This window comes from Triticum dicoccoides, chromosome 7A (genome assembly GCF_002162155.2).
Source record: "Triticum dicoccoides isolate Atlit2015 ecotype Zavitan chromosome 7A, WEW_v2.0, whole genome shotgun sequence".
Taxonomy (NCBI): Eukaryota; Viridiplantae; Streptophyta; class Magnoliopsida; order Poales; family Poaceae; genus Triticum; species Triticum dicoccoides.
In genome coordinates, this window is record NC_041392.1 from 113814287 (window position 1) to 113828839 (window position 14553).

Below are 14553 nucleotides of genomic sequence, written 5' to 3' on the forward strand. Positions count from 1 at the left end.
CCCGGTTCTTGACTGAACTGGGACTAATGGGCTTGGCAGGCTCCAACCAAAACCCTGTTTTCTACTAGTGTTAATTGGAGGAGACGTTCCCGTCAACTACGAGGCGTGCGTGCGTGCGTTCATAGGGGGTGAGTGTACGTGGGCATCTCAGATTGTACATGCTCACAAAAAGGAGTTGTTGACTCGTTAAAGTGACATACACTTTGAGAAACAAACGGTGTAGAAAGTAAAAGAAGAACCAAAACTGATGTTAGTTATTTTCGCGAGATTTATACACCTCTCCCTCTCTCATTTTGGTGCTCGCAGTCACCATCGTCCTATCTCTTCGAGATCACCATACTCTCTTCTCGGTCATGTGCGAGGTGGAATCGAGTTGCACGCCAGCGACATCAACTAAGGACCGAGGTGATGTCCGGTTTGATCTCCGCCGAGCAGGGTCCACGACTACAACCACGACACAAGCAAGACCTCACCATTGATTGCACCAATCAATGTTGACGAGGATATGAAGGATGGAGCTGGAAATGGACTCCAGACGGAAGGATCTCTGGGGTGGATGAGCCGAGAATCGACAGAAGAGCAAACCAAAAGGACTGGCTACTCAGGGTTGAACCTCTCGGGTCTGATAGGATATGGATGTGAGTCACCACTCAATGTAACCAGGGAATCTGTCATATATAAGGAAGACCTAGGGATATCCAAAACCCTAAGGCAACCAAATGAGAAGACCCACCATCTTCCACATGCCTCCACGAGATAAGGAGAAACATCACCAGAATGAGGGCCAGGCGGGGAGACCTTATCCCATGTCAATGGCGACACCATCATCTCGCCACCACCAAACATAGACCTACCTAATGCCCCATGAGACAAAAAGTACGACTCCCATTGGTAGGTCGAGGCTCACCGCAGACTCCCACAGGCAGAGCCGACGGAGAAGGAGGAGGCCGGCGATATACCACTGTAGGAGGATGACAACGATGGAGAAACCCTAGATCACCTTTGGAGCTGGGGCTGCATCCCGTGGAAACTATTGCCCTAACTTGCATTGCTAAGGGTTAAGGTACCCCCTAAGTTACCCCTTTTTGCAAATGGAATCACAGAATTCTAGTATGTCAGTTGCTTCAAATGCGCGAGGAGGTAGCAATATCAATCTGAATAGATAATATACACATCACTCGTTGAACATCAATTTCTCTCTCGGAAAGTGTGGCAAGGAGAAAAGGAAGCTAATTCTAATTGGTCCAAGGTTTAGAACGCAACATCACTTCAATGACGAGAGAAATACTTCCAAGGTTTGGCATACTTCTCTCGCATTCCTCGCATCTGATGCTTCCCTTCATCTTGGGCATTTCTTGACTCAGACATTGTTAGTTTCAATCTGGAAGTGCCCTGCAGGGGTGATGCCACCGTGCATGACATTCTGCTGCACTGGGTCAGGCTGAGCACCCCCATCATTTTGGCTACCCTCACGCACACCTTGGAAATTATCTTCTCCGGCTTCGTGGAGGAGTTGCTGGCTAGGGCTAGGGTTGTCGTCCAAGCCGTTCTGCATCGAACGGGGATCCTCTTCGACACTATTATCCGTGGCGCTTTCCATGTCGGTGTTTCTCGGCCTGGTGCATTTGGCATAAACCAACCTCACAATGGCTATCAGTATCATGACAGTTGAAATGGATCCAGTGATGATGAAGAGCCCCGAGAAGTTTTGCAAAGTGAGAGGTGCAGAACCAAAGTCAGGAACTGTGTCATCACCCATCAACACTGAAGTGGTGCCAAAACAGCTCACTTTTAGTTGTGAGTCGCTAACCCCTTCTGATAGGTTCAGGATGGTAGTTGAATGGTTTTGCACTAGCGGAAACCCTAGACGAAATGTCTGGCCATAAAAACATAATGTTAGCAAGTAGTCCCAATAATGCAGCATGGCGCTGCAACGAAAGATCATGAATATACCAAATCATTAGGTTGAGAAGCTTACAAAACCAGATCCAGGAGTCGTGTATATGCAACCAAGCATCATAAAATCATCTTTGTACCGACTATCAGAGAGGAAAGATGTTAAATAGGGGATCGCACCGACGATAGCCGACACCCCTCCATTCTTGGACCCCTTCCTCAAAGCGGCAGCATATTCCTCCTTCGTTGTGTAGGTTTTTAACCTACTTTCACTGATATTTTGATAATTCATCAAGAAGGACCGCACACATGAATCATCTTGGTATCCTAAAAAATCCCCACTGCCTTGGAGCTGGTCTAGATCAATCACCCAAGGACGGAGCCTCTCTGTGGTTAATATGGATGACAAGCTTGATGTGTAGCTCTGTATCAGAATCAGCACTACAAAGCACCATATTACCACGACAATTTTTGACAAGGGGCTTCTAATAATTTGACCTGTGCATGGAACAACCAAAAGAATATGTTATCTTACAACTATGGTAAGAAACTAATGAAGATACTGAAAATGCATCAAATATTGTAAGGAGTTACAGGTTGAAGTGCTGACCATGAGAAAACGTCAAAGTAGAGAAAACAAAGTAGAGGGCAGTGCTACATTGTCTCAAACTTGATCCTTGGTACTCCGGATTTCTCGGTAGTTCAATCATCCACACAACAATGCCAGTATAGAAGAAAAAGATAATGGTTGCAAACCAAAGATTCCTACTTAGTGGCTTTACAAATGTCCAGCTGATTGTATATGGTTCATCCTTGACGAGCACAATCATAGACGCACCAGACTGTGCGTATGGCACACCGCCCACTCCCAAATTCATCTGCTTATCCCAAAGAAATTTAGCAAAGGTTAGAAGAGTACTCTCCCCATTCCTAAATATAAGACCTTTTAGAGATTCCAATACAGACTACATATGGAGCAAATTGAGTGAATCTACACTCTAAAATGTGCCTATATACGTCTGTATGTAGTCCATATTGAAATATCTAAAATGTTTTATATTTAAAAACCGAGGGAGTATTTAGGTACAATAGATTAAATGTTAAAAATAATACTCGTGATGATGAGATGCAAGTGTGTAGGAGTAAGCCTCACCCTGGGAGACACGCTGCATACAAGCTCATCATAGTGCTCACCACTAAGCAACGTCGTGGAAGAGGCTCGTCGTTTCCGATAGGATGGGTGAGGATCTCGGAGACGGTTATAGAGCGGACTAGAAACTGGCCTCGCCGTATCTTCGACAGTACCGTACAAGCAGCTGATGTTTTGTTTCTCGAAAATAGGATAAATAACATTCGCAAAATCTTTCAGCATCGTCTGACCTTCATGATCTTGTCTTGAATTTCTCGTATCCAGTTTCATGCCGTCTATTTTCTCGGTTCTTGGATGAAGAAACATCATGGTGTCATTTGATCCAAGTGTAAGGCCCGCGGAATCGTTTACAGGATCTTCTTGCCAGAAGGCATCACTGCGGTAGAAGGAGAGAGCCGGAATGTTGTTGTGGTCGGCCAGGTGTGGGATGTGATCTGCATTGTTCAGCGTCTGAAGGCCCCATATGATGGCTTGCACCTGGGCATTCTTGATCAGGTCCTCGGCTGCGAAGCTCAAATGAATCACAAAATAAGCCAAGCAAATTGCATGACCCGGAAGCAATTAGGGAATTTGCCAACAAAATCGGCCAGAGTGTTGCATTCTTTTAATTAAGTGAGGTACAGGTGCTACAGGTGTGTGGTTCATTCGGTTGACGGTCTGAGACTCTACCCAACGCAGACCGTCGGAACACGGATAAATGCTCAAATTAAGTGTGAGAGATATGATGAAGGGTCATGTTTTGTATATAGTTGTTGTCAGGGGGGTTTGCGAAAATGTGCATCAAGTTCCACTCGATGATTCACGTTGAGTTTTTCTATTTGTACACACTAACCTCCGCTTCTCTATGGAAAGGCTAAAAATCTGAAGGTCATCGACATTATGAGGAATAGAGGACAGTCAGCAGATGATCATTACCATACTGCTTGTGGTTTTACTGTATGTAGATTGAAACATTGTTAGGGCATGTACAATGGGGACATCACCTAGGTGTGGTCTCAGCCTCCACCTAAGAAAAAATATATTAAAGCCACCGTATGAATTTATCACACCCAACAGAAGCAGCATCTTCTAGTGGTCCACCTAACTCCCTCTGCATCACTACCTTTTTACTCTGTGGCTGGTTCCTTCTCTCGCTCTATGCTCTCTCTCCTCCATTCCCTCCTTTTCTTCTGCTTTTTCAGCGAGGAAGCCGGTTCCTCTGCAAGAGCTCGTTTGGCTCTGCAAGCGACGGTCTTTTTGCTTTTCTCCTCCATGGAGACAGATCCTCCGACGTGGATCCATGGGGCAGCGGTCCAGCGTGGAGCGATGACCATGCCCTTATAGAGAAGCAAATAAAGTTGTTTACGAACTTGCTAGGTTAGATAGAGTTTCCCCACCTGGTGATTGGCTTGAGGAGCGTGTGAGTGAAATTGTATCCATCCTCATTAATAATGTAACTGATATTTTTAATGAATAAAGTGTATGTGTTTTTCAGAAAAAAAAACCAACGTTAGATTAGACAGGGCAGATTGAACATTTTTTATGACAATTTATATTGGCGCGAGGATGACAAATTTAGTTTGCAAGCATAGCAATTTCCTGGCGAAAAATGTATGGAGGCGGATTTCTCATACTCGCCAACTAAACTTGCCATCCTTGATGAACAAATTTCCATAAAAAATGCTTGTTTTGTCATGTCTAAAAATCCGACATTCGCCGGATATCCTAGTCCTTTCTATATTGCAGTATTCCCCACTGGTTGGGCATTCGGTTTTAGCCAAAAATTCGGGTTTTCAAAACTATTACCCGATTTTTTTCCCGAAAAAAGAGAAACACGAAAATTCGGGTACCTGAAATTTCTGGTTCGGGTTCAGTCCCGAATGACCCGAATTAGCACAACAAGAAAAATGGCAGCAGCCTTCAAAAAAAACAAAAATGGCAGTAGCTTGTGTATAGGAGGGTGGGTCGCGGCCGCCGGCCGGCGCAGTCCCGCCCCTTGCTTCCGTCACAGTCGCCGGCTATAGCATGTGGCCTTGCGTCACACATGTCTCATGTGATGGCGGCGGCCGGCGGGAGCCTGGGTGTCAGGCCTCGTTGCAGGCGATGGTGGTGAACCTCGCGCGCACCACAGATGGTGGCGACGGGGGGTACAGGGAGGCGAAAGTGGTGCCTAGGTCGGGAGGTGGCCGGCACCCAAGGAGGCGAAAGTGGTGGCCAGGTAAGGCGCTAGTGGTGGCCAGGTCGGGATGTGGCCTGGTGGCAAACTGGTGCTAGCCAGTGACGGCAGAGGCCAAATCCTAGAGGAAAGAGGCGCTGGTGCCTGGTGCCAGCCCGCAAGGAGGCATGATTTCATGGGCTTTTAGGTGGTGTTTGGTTCAGAAGTCCTATGACTTTTTCTAGTCCCAGGGACTAATCAAAAAAGACTCTCCAGTAGAGTCTTTTTCTAGTCCCTGTAGAAAAAGTCATTCCCGTTTGGTTTCTAGGGACTTTTTAGGGACTTTTTCTAGTCTATGGGACTAAAAAGTCCCTGAACCAAACACCCCCTTAATAATTTTGGGTACCGTGACTTGAAACCCGAATTTCCCAAATAAAATCCAAGTTTCTATGGCTAAAAATAAACCGGCTTTCTAAAACTGCTACCCGATTTAGTGTTCGGGTTTTTTGGGCTTGGGCTATACGGGTTTGGGTATTGGGTTTTTGCGCACCCTGATCCCACTTTGAAGACACGGTCCGAGCAGTCTTGGTAACTTGCATAGGTGCTCTCAGCAAGATACTACCCAAATGGCTCAATCTTGGAGGCAGTTGCAACTCGTGGCATCTCATATACATGGCGGACTATTTTTAAGGGAGTGGAACTGTTGAAGAAAGGGGTCATTTGGAGAGTTGGCAGTGGTGAGCATATTAATATATGGAGTGACCCTTGGATCCCAAGGAACAACACAAGAAAGGTTATCAGCCATAAAGGAAATAATGTGATCACTAAAGTGAATGAGTTGATTAATCCTATGATGAACAGTTGGGATGAGGATTTGGTGAAGCAAACATTCATTCCAGAGGATGCAAGAATCATACTTCAAATTCCAATCCAAGAACATATTGATGATTTTATAGCATGGCACTTCGACAAAAGAGGTATTTTCTCTGTTAAATCTGCTTATAGAGTAGCAGTTGATAGTGCTGCTCGGAAATCTAGTACATGCTTAACTTCCATCTCGAGTGCAGATGAGGAACACGACGACTTTGATTGGCAAAAATTATGGTCGCTTCGCCTCCCAAATAAAGTGCTTCACTTTTTATGGCGTTTATGTACAAACAGCATACCAGTACGGGCGAAGCTACAAAGCAGAGGTATGGAGGTAGATACTCGCTGTCCTGTATGCTTTAGATTTGACGAAGTCGGAGGACATTGTTTTTTTATGTGTAAGAAACTTAAGGAGGTATGGAGGAGATTAAATCTGGAGCATGCTAGACAGCTTTTGGCTGGCTGCACTAGTGCCTTAGGCACCATAGAACAAATTTTTAATCTTGAAGAGGACGTTAAAATAAAAACATGTTTGCTCTTAGGTGAAACCTCCATCTCATCTGAGGATGTTTGCTCTTCTATTAATTATCATGTATCAAGTGTAATGAAGAACAAAAAGACTACTAAAGGGAAAAAGCAGTAGTTGGACCAAAAATGGTCTCAGCCGCCAAATGGCTTCGGCGGCTAGGGATTCATCATCAGAGGCGACCAAGGCAGAGCGATGGCTGCAGGGGCGGGCAAACTGGCGCATATCTCAGATGTTCTGCACGCTGAAGCTTTGACTTTGTTGTTTGCTATAAAAATATCTATTAATATAGGATGTGACAAGGTTTTGTTTGAAACTGACTCCACGTAGCTGATGAGGGCAATGAACTCTAAAGATCATGATCTAGCGAATTTAGGAGCTATTATCAGGAGCATAAAATTCCAAATGCATGTGGGATTATCGGTTAGTAGTGTTGTGTCTTGCCCTCGGGATTGTAATAGGGTGGCACATGTTTTAGCTGCATATGGAGCTAATATGGGAGTTGATGAGTTTGAGACTTGGCTGGGCCAACTCCCAGACTTTGTACTGGACTATGTAAAGGGCGATTTGCCCTATACTATTATATAATGGAATGCATTTGGTGTTCCTTTCAAAAAAACACATTGACATTTACTGCGGGGTGGCGCGGAAGTGGAACGGGGTGGAGCCATCCACGTGGGTGGTGAAACACAACCGAGCAACGTTTGGTGCAGACCACATGGCGCTAGATCCGCAATAGCCGAGATTCACCAAACCCTAGATTAGAGTGCAGTTGGGTAGCGACACCACCTTAGAGTACGTGTAGTATGGTATGCTTAAATTGAGCCTAAGGCCCTTCTCAGTGCTCCAGTGTGGACAGATGCTAAGCATGCCACATAAGTAAAAAAATGACATGACACAACAATTAAGGAGAAGAGAGAGCACTTTGGTGACACAGAAAGAACCAATACCAAGCGCGTGAATCTAGACAAACCACTTAAATGAAACAACTTGACCAATGCATGAAAGACTTTAGGTGCTAACTCATTAAATAAAGTGAGTTTAGCAACAACAAGTTAAGCACCTATGCATTGGAGAGTTAAGTTGCCAAGGTATTTAATGCACTTAGCACCTCATCTAAGCACCTTTGCATTGGAAGAGGCCTAATAGCATCTCTGACATAGATTGTCAAAATGCCCGCAAATGCCCGGACACTTTCAGATTTTCGACGTGGATTATCACATTGGGCCGCATGTCTAAAATCCAGCATCCCCTCCCCAAATCGGGGGAGCTATGGGGGAGTCTGGTCGTTTGCCACGTTGGAATCCAACAACTTGGACCCATCCCCAAACCCCTCTCTAACCGTCCAATACTACAACCCTCCGGTCATTCATACTGGACGTGACCGACCGTTCGCCTAGTGACATTCACGCCGACGCGGTGATCAAGTAACCTACCCTGAATGCACACATTAACGTCTTCGCCACTCCGCATGTCCCGGCTATTTAAAGACGACCGATCACACCTAAAACCCTACATCTAAGCCCTTCTCCCACCGCCCGAGCCGCCGTCTGCCATGCGACCAGCCCTAGCTCGCATTCGCGTCTATCGTCCGTTGTTGCAATGGCTAGCTTTGCGGCTTCGTGGTTCAAGCAGTTGTTCCCGGGGGCGTCATTCCAAATCATGGCAAAGGATCGTGTCACGGACGCTGGCATCATTCTCGCATTGAGGTGTCCAACCTCTGAGCTCTCCCAAGCCGAGCTCAGAGTAGGAGGAGGAGGAGATGGAGGAGGATGAGGGCTACCCCATGGCCATGGTGGAGGTTGCAGAGGAGGAGGAGCCTGCCGCAGAGGAGGAGGTGATGGCCGCACTACTTGCGATGGGTTCACACTATTGCAGGCGGAGAAACATTACGACCTGGCCCTCTTGGAGGAGCACCGCGTGACACTGACTCAAATTGAGGAGAAGCACAACCACGCAGCCGTCGCGAAGGAGCTCCTAGTGAGCGGATGTCTCACGAACAACCAGGCGGTGCTCGTGTCTGACCCATCAAACCATCGAGCGCGAGCGCTGCCAAGTCCGCATCAACGATCTCCAACAGGAAAGGCTCTTTGAGGACCCGGAGGCCGAGGAGGAGGAGGAGACACTGGAGCATCACGAAGATGATGCCAATAAAAGTACATGCCGACGGCTCCGCAACAACGACGATGATGATGGAGCGTCCGGCGCGAGGGTCATTGGTCTCACCTCCAGCGGTAAGGATTAGATTGATTTTATTCATTTTATTAGTTATTAGGGATTTGCTATGTAATAAGTAATTCAAAAATCAATGAAAAATCGGTGTTCTCTTAAATTTGGTGAGCATATACGACCAAAAATTTGATGATACGTGTTGGAGATGCCTTTAACCAAACCCATGTATCTCGGGCTGAACAACCTGGACAATGCTCGCACAAGAGAGAGAGAAAAGCATGCCCAATTGGATCTTTCACTTTATCCATATATGTTTGGCTTGTATGCAAACCCTTAAACCCAGCTCATATGCGAGGAGAATATTGAGGTGTCTGGACAGTCCACCACATCAGATGTGGCTCACTCAGACCACTTCAAATCATTTTTCTCTCTCACCCCTTTCAACCCCACTAGTTATATGCATGTGACCGGACAATTGAGAAAGACGACCGTGCGCATAGACAAAGCAGACACGCCTGAACATTATTGCATGGATTTATGAGCGGCCAAATTAATCTGGTCCAGTTGGAGATGATTGAAACTGGTTAAGGCCCCCTTATGAGTCATATGAATAGGAATATCGCAAGAATTGAGATGACATCTACCTCAATTTTTATAGAAAAAGAGATATCATTTAATGTATAGGATAGGAATTTCTTCATTGAGTATAGGCTAATATCATTTTCCTTTTAAATCGAAAAAGGGTTTCCCCCGCTTTGTATTATAAAGCCATATGGAAATAGAAATTCATTCCTATAGAATTCCTGCAAAACCAAAAGAGGCCTAAGAGGTGTTGTAGAGTAATAAAAAGCTGCTTCACCGTTAATTACCAGCGTGTGCTGCGGCGACGGCCTCTCCGCGGGAATCCTTCGCTCGCAGGTCCGCCCAGTTGGCGCAGCTTGGTTGCTTCAGGTAGAACGCATCCAGGATCTCCACGGAATTGCAGGTCAGGCTCCTGCTCCCCACGCCGAACCGCACCGGCGCAGGCGCCGTCGCCTCCCGCGCCACCGCGCTGGCGGCGGCAGCTGGCGACGCACCGTCGACGGTGATGCTCCAAAGCGTGAGCAAAGAGAGGAACACGAGCAAGCGCCTTGTCGCCGGCAACTCCATGCCCATGCGCGAGGCTAAGAACTCACTGGTAGTGCTTAGCAGGGTGTAAATTACTTGTTCATCGGTTGGTTTATATCTAGGTCGATACACAGCCTGGTGTGGCCAAATTTCCCGGAAACTTCGGAGAGCTAGCACGATGACTCTCGGGTCTTCGCTTGGTACGCGTGCTCCCGGAAATTTCCCGGGGTATATAGCCGTGCGCATCAGGGCACGCACAGTCACTTCTAGTCTTGGATGGCTGGAGGCTGTCAATTCCGCTTGGTGGTCTTCGTCGCATCGGAGGAGGCGATACGGAGGCGATGGGTGGGACGACGGCGAGGTAGACTCGGAAGGTGAGGTCAATGGAGCCGTGGGGTTGGTCAATGACTGAAAGCGAATTCAGATTCTCTTCTCGCCCCTTTCCTTCGTGCAACCCCTTCTTCTTTCTCTCTCTACTTTCTTTCTCTGCAACAGCGCAAGTGTAGAACACTACAGCAAGAATTCAAGAGCTGGCTGGCAGTAATCCCCTTGTATAAACTATAAATTAAATCCATAGTTTTAAATAGCTGGCTATAGCCCCTGACAAGAGGGATCATATCACAAAGAATCCTCAAGCTCAAACAAGAACAAATTGTGAAGTTCGGATGACACTTTCATTGGATAGAGTGGCAAGGAATCATGAAGTGGTTGATGTAATGCTTGTACACAATCATGATCTTTACTTGCCACAAACCTTCCATTTGATGTTATCACAAAGGAAGATTTCAGAAGTTCAAACTTTTGAAATTGAGACAACTGATGATTCTGGAATCAGGCCAAAAGATGCACATGAGCTAGCTAGTCGCTGGGTTGGAGGACCAATGAATCTCACCTACACTCCTCGTGATCTAAAGAATCACTTGTAGGGCAGTCGCCAAAGAGAGTTGGCATATGAACAAGCAGGAAGCATGTTGAAGTATTTTGAAGGCAAGATCGCCGAGAATCCTTCTTACCAATATGCTTTCCAATTGGATTGTGAGGAGAATATAAGCAATATATTTTGGGCTGATGCTAAGATGGTCATTGATTATGCACACTTTGGCGATGTTGTCACATTCGATACTATTTTTTTTGGCACAAACAAAGAATATAGGCCTTTTGGTGTTTTTGTTGGATTCAATCAGTTTAGGGAGACCGCTATTTTTGGTGGTGCTCTTATGTTTGATGAAACATTTGCCGCTTTCCAATGGCTATTTGAGGCTTTTCTAGCTGCACACAATGAAAAACAACCTAGAGCTATATTTACCAACCAAGACACAACGATGGGAAATGCCGTTGGGGAGGTATTCACAGAAGCATGGCATGGGTTATGTACCTTCCATATTATGCAGAATGCTGTGAAGCACTTATGCAATAGCAAAGCCGATGAATAACATTCCCCAAAAGATAAAAATGAGGTAGATGAAGAACCCCATATTCTCTTAGAGTTTAGTGTTTGCATGTATAACATTGAGAACACAACGGCCTTTGAAGAAGCATTTGACATCATGAGGAATAAGGTGGACGATAAGAAGAAATCATGGTTGGATAATATCTACAAGTTCAAGACAAAATGAGCTGAATGTTACATGAGGGACATTTTCACACTGGGAATGAGAAGCACACAATTAAGTGAAAGTTTCAATAGTGACTCGAAAAAACATCTTAAATCTGATTTTGACATCATTCGGTTCTGTTAGGGCATAATTTTCCCTGGTTTGTTTTGGTGATTGATGACAATACTTTTGCGGACTAATCGTGTGCATTAAGCTTTTCAGGTTATCTAATATAAGGGCACTATGCGATTGTTTCCCCTCGAGGACTTCACTTTAGACGGATTATTTTCCCTCGTTTCTTTTCGGTGGTATTGAGTCGTAGGGATAACTGTACTATCAAGAGGGGATCCGTTTCGGAAGAGTATGGGTGGAATCATCACGTACACACTCTCCTTGCACCCTCACCTTCTTCATGCTTCTTTGGAGTATCCGTGCTGTGCAAAACAAGGGGTGCTGAGTGCTAAGTGGTAGTACCGTGGCCAGGGGCGGTAGTACCGCCTATCGGCGGTAGTACCGCTTGTTAGTGCCGCTGGTACTACTGCCCCTGCCGTGGTCTCGATTTTCGTGTTGGGTTTCCGTAAAGGACCATGCAGGGGAGCGGTAGTAGGGACAACAGTAGGGCGCGGTAGTGCCGCTTATATTAGCGGTAGTACCGCTCCTACGTCCGCTTCGACTGCCGCTCAGCTCTCTGCCCTCCTCTTTTTTCCAGCGGCTGTAGGAAGCGGCAGTACAACTTATCGGCGGTAGTACCGCCCGCAGGGCGGTAGTACTGGCCTAGTGCATGTACTTCCTCTCCCTCAGCCCTGGTTGCCCTATGCCTGCTTGCCACAGCGGTAGTACCACTGTGGCAGCGGTAGTACCGCTCCGGCAACGGTAGTACCGCCCAGATGCGGGCTGCAGGCTGCATAACAGTTGGATGTGTCCCCCACTATATAAAGGGGTCTTCTTCTCCAAGAATACTCACCTCTTCTCCCCCAAAACTCCATTGTTGCTCCACAAGCTTATTTTCGCCCGATCTCTCTCCCTAGCCAATCAAACTTGTTGATTTTCTAGGGATTGGTTGAGAAGGCCCAGATCTACACTTCCACCAAGAGAAATTTGATGCCTCCCACTAATCCCTTGCGGATCTTGTTACTCTTGGGTGTTTGAGCACCCTAGACGATTGAGGTCACCTGGAGCCATATTCCATTGTGGTGAAGCTCCGTGGTTCCGTTGGGAGCCTCCAACTAAGTTGTGGAGAGAGCCCCAACCTTGTTTGTAAAGGTCTGGTTGCCACCTTCAAGGGTACCAATAGTGGAATCACGACATCTCGCATTGTGTGAGGGCGTGAAGAGAATACGGTGGCCCTAGTGGTTTCTTGGGGAGCATTGTGCCTCCACACCGCTCCAACGGAGACGTACTTCCCCTCAAAAGGAAGGAACTTCGGTAACACATCCTCGTCTTTCATCGGCTCCACTCTTGGTTATCTCATGCCTTTACTTGTGCAAGCTTATTTGTATTGTGTCCCTTGCTTGCTTGTGTGCTTGTTGTTGTTGCATCATATAGGTTGCTCACCTAGTTGCATATCTAGACAACCTACTTTGATGCAAAGTTTAAATTGGTAAAGAAAAGCTAAAAATTGTTAGTTGCCTATTCACCCCCTCTAGTCAACTATATCGATCCTTTCAATTGGTATCAGAGCCTCGTCTCTTTAATAAGGACTTTACCATCTGAAGAGTATGGTTGACACCGTAGACGGTGAGGAGGAGCACTGCGGTGCGAATCCGTTCTCTTCTACGGCCGATGGGGGAACCGCGGTCTCTCGTGAGGAATTCAATGTGGCTTTGGACACATTGAAAACCTCCATGACGACCGATGTTGAAAGCATGTTTAATAAATTCTTAGAAGGGCTTAAACTATCTACCGCATCAATGAAAGTGGGTGATCCCACTAACAAGGTGACGAATGCTAACTCCGACAAGGGGGGAGCTACTAGTGAAAAGGCTCCTTCTTCTAGTGGTAAAATTGGCAACGACATCTTTGCCCATGTGGAACCTCCACTTACTTATGGTGGACCGATTCCTTCCACTCATTTGAATCATGCCGGTCCTCCCCCTAAGATTGTGAAAAATGAGGACTTTGATTCTTGGGTTTATCGCTTTAAGCGTCATTTGAACCATGTTAATACTAACCTTTGGAGAATCATTGAAGAAGGTTTTTATCCGCATGACCGAAGCAACTTCACCACTAGAGAAGCCGCGGATAACCAATTCAACAAGAATGCTTTCTTCATCATCCAAGATGCTATCCCCCCGAAGATATTGCGCATCTTCGACCACTCACCGTGGCAAAGGAAGCATGCCATCATGTTGTTTCCCTTTACAAGGGAAGCGCAAGCATTCAACGCTCCAACTATGAAGTGGTGCAAGATGAAGCCGGTGAATTTGCTATGAATGAAGGTGAAGAACCTCGTGAGGTCTACCGAAGACTAACCACACTCGCGGTCTCACTCCGCGATCATGGGAGCAAGGATGCAAATGACAATTGGATCAAGCAGAAATTTCTCAAAGCCATGATGCCTTACCATAAGGCCATGTCCTTCGCCATCCGTCAAAGGCCGGACTTCCACACCTTGTCCTCAAGCGAAGTGTTGGATGAGTTTGTGGCAATGAGTATCTTGGACAAGACCGCCGACAATGCGGTATTGCGTTCTCAAAGAGCCAAGAAGCCCAATCTTGCTTTGGAGGCCAAGGCTAGTGTGGAAGAAGAGGAGGAAGAGGAAGAAGAGGAGAGCAACCCCGAAGATACAAAATATGATTATCATGAGCACATGGCTCTCGCTTCAAGACAATTTTGGAGCAAGAAGAACTCAAGGCCCAACTTCAACAAGAGCAACTCAAGTGGCGTCAAGAGCAAGTAACGGGTGAGGACTTGATACAATTGCGGCAATGTGAGCCACTTTGTTGTGGAGTGCCCCTATGAGAAGAGGGAAGACAATGGTGGCAAAATCATCCGGAAGTACAAGGCCAAGTCTTTCCCCAACAAGAACCGTGGCGAAGATGGCGAGACGGTTGCCATGGCCTCCATGGCCATCACGACAACACCCCGGCCGTCCCTCTTCGACTCA

At 46.5% G+C, this 14553-nt stretch overlaps 1 protein-coding gene across 1 annotated transcript; it reads right to left on the bottom strand.

Moving 5' to 3' along the window:
* Positions 1 to 1180: 1180 nt before the first annotated feature.
* Positions 1181 to 9894, bottom strand: LOC119333225 (glutamate receptor 2.7-like). Its single transcript, XM_037606199.1, has 5 exons — positions 9615 to 9894; positions 3050 to 3549; positions 2507 to 2774; positions 1979 to 2394; positions 1181 to 1876 (listed from the first exon to the last, which is right to left on the bottom strand). The coding sequence occupies exons 1-5, from the start codon at positions 9892 to 9894 to the stop codon at positions 1361 to 1363; spliced, it is 1980 nt and encodes a 659-aa protein (XP_037462096.1). The 3' UTR covers positions 1181 to 1360.
* Positions 9895 to 14553: the final 4659 nt, after the last annotated feature.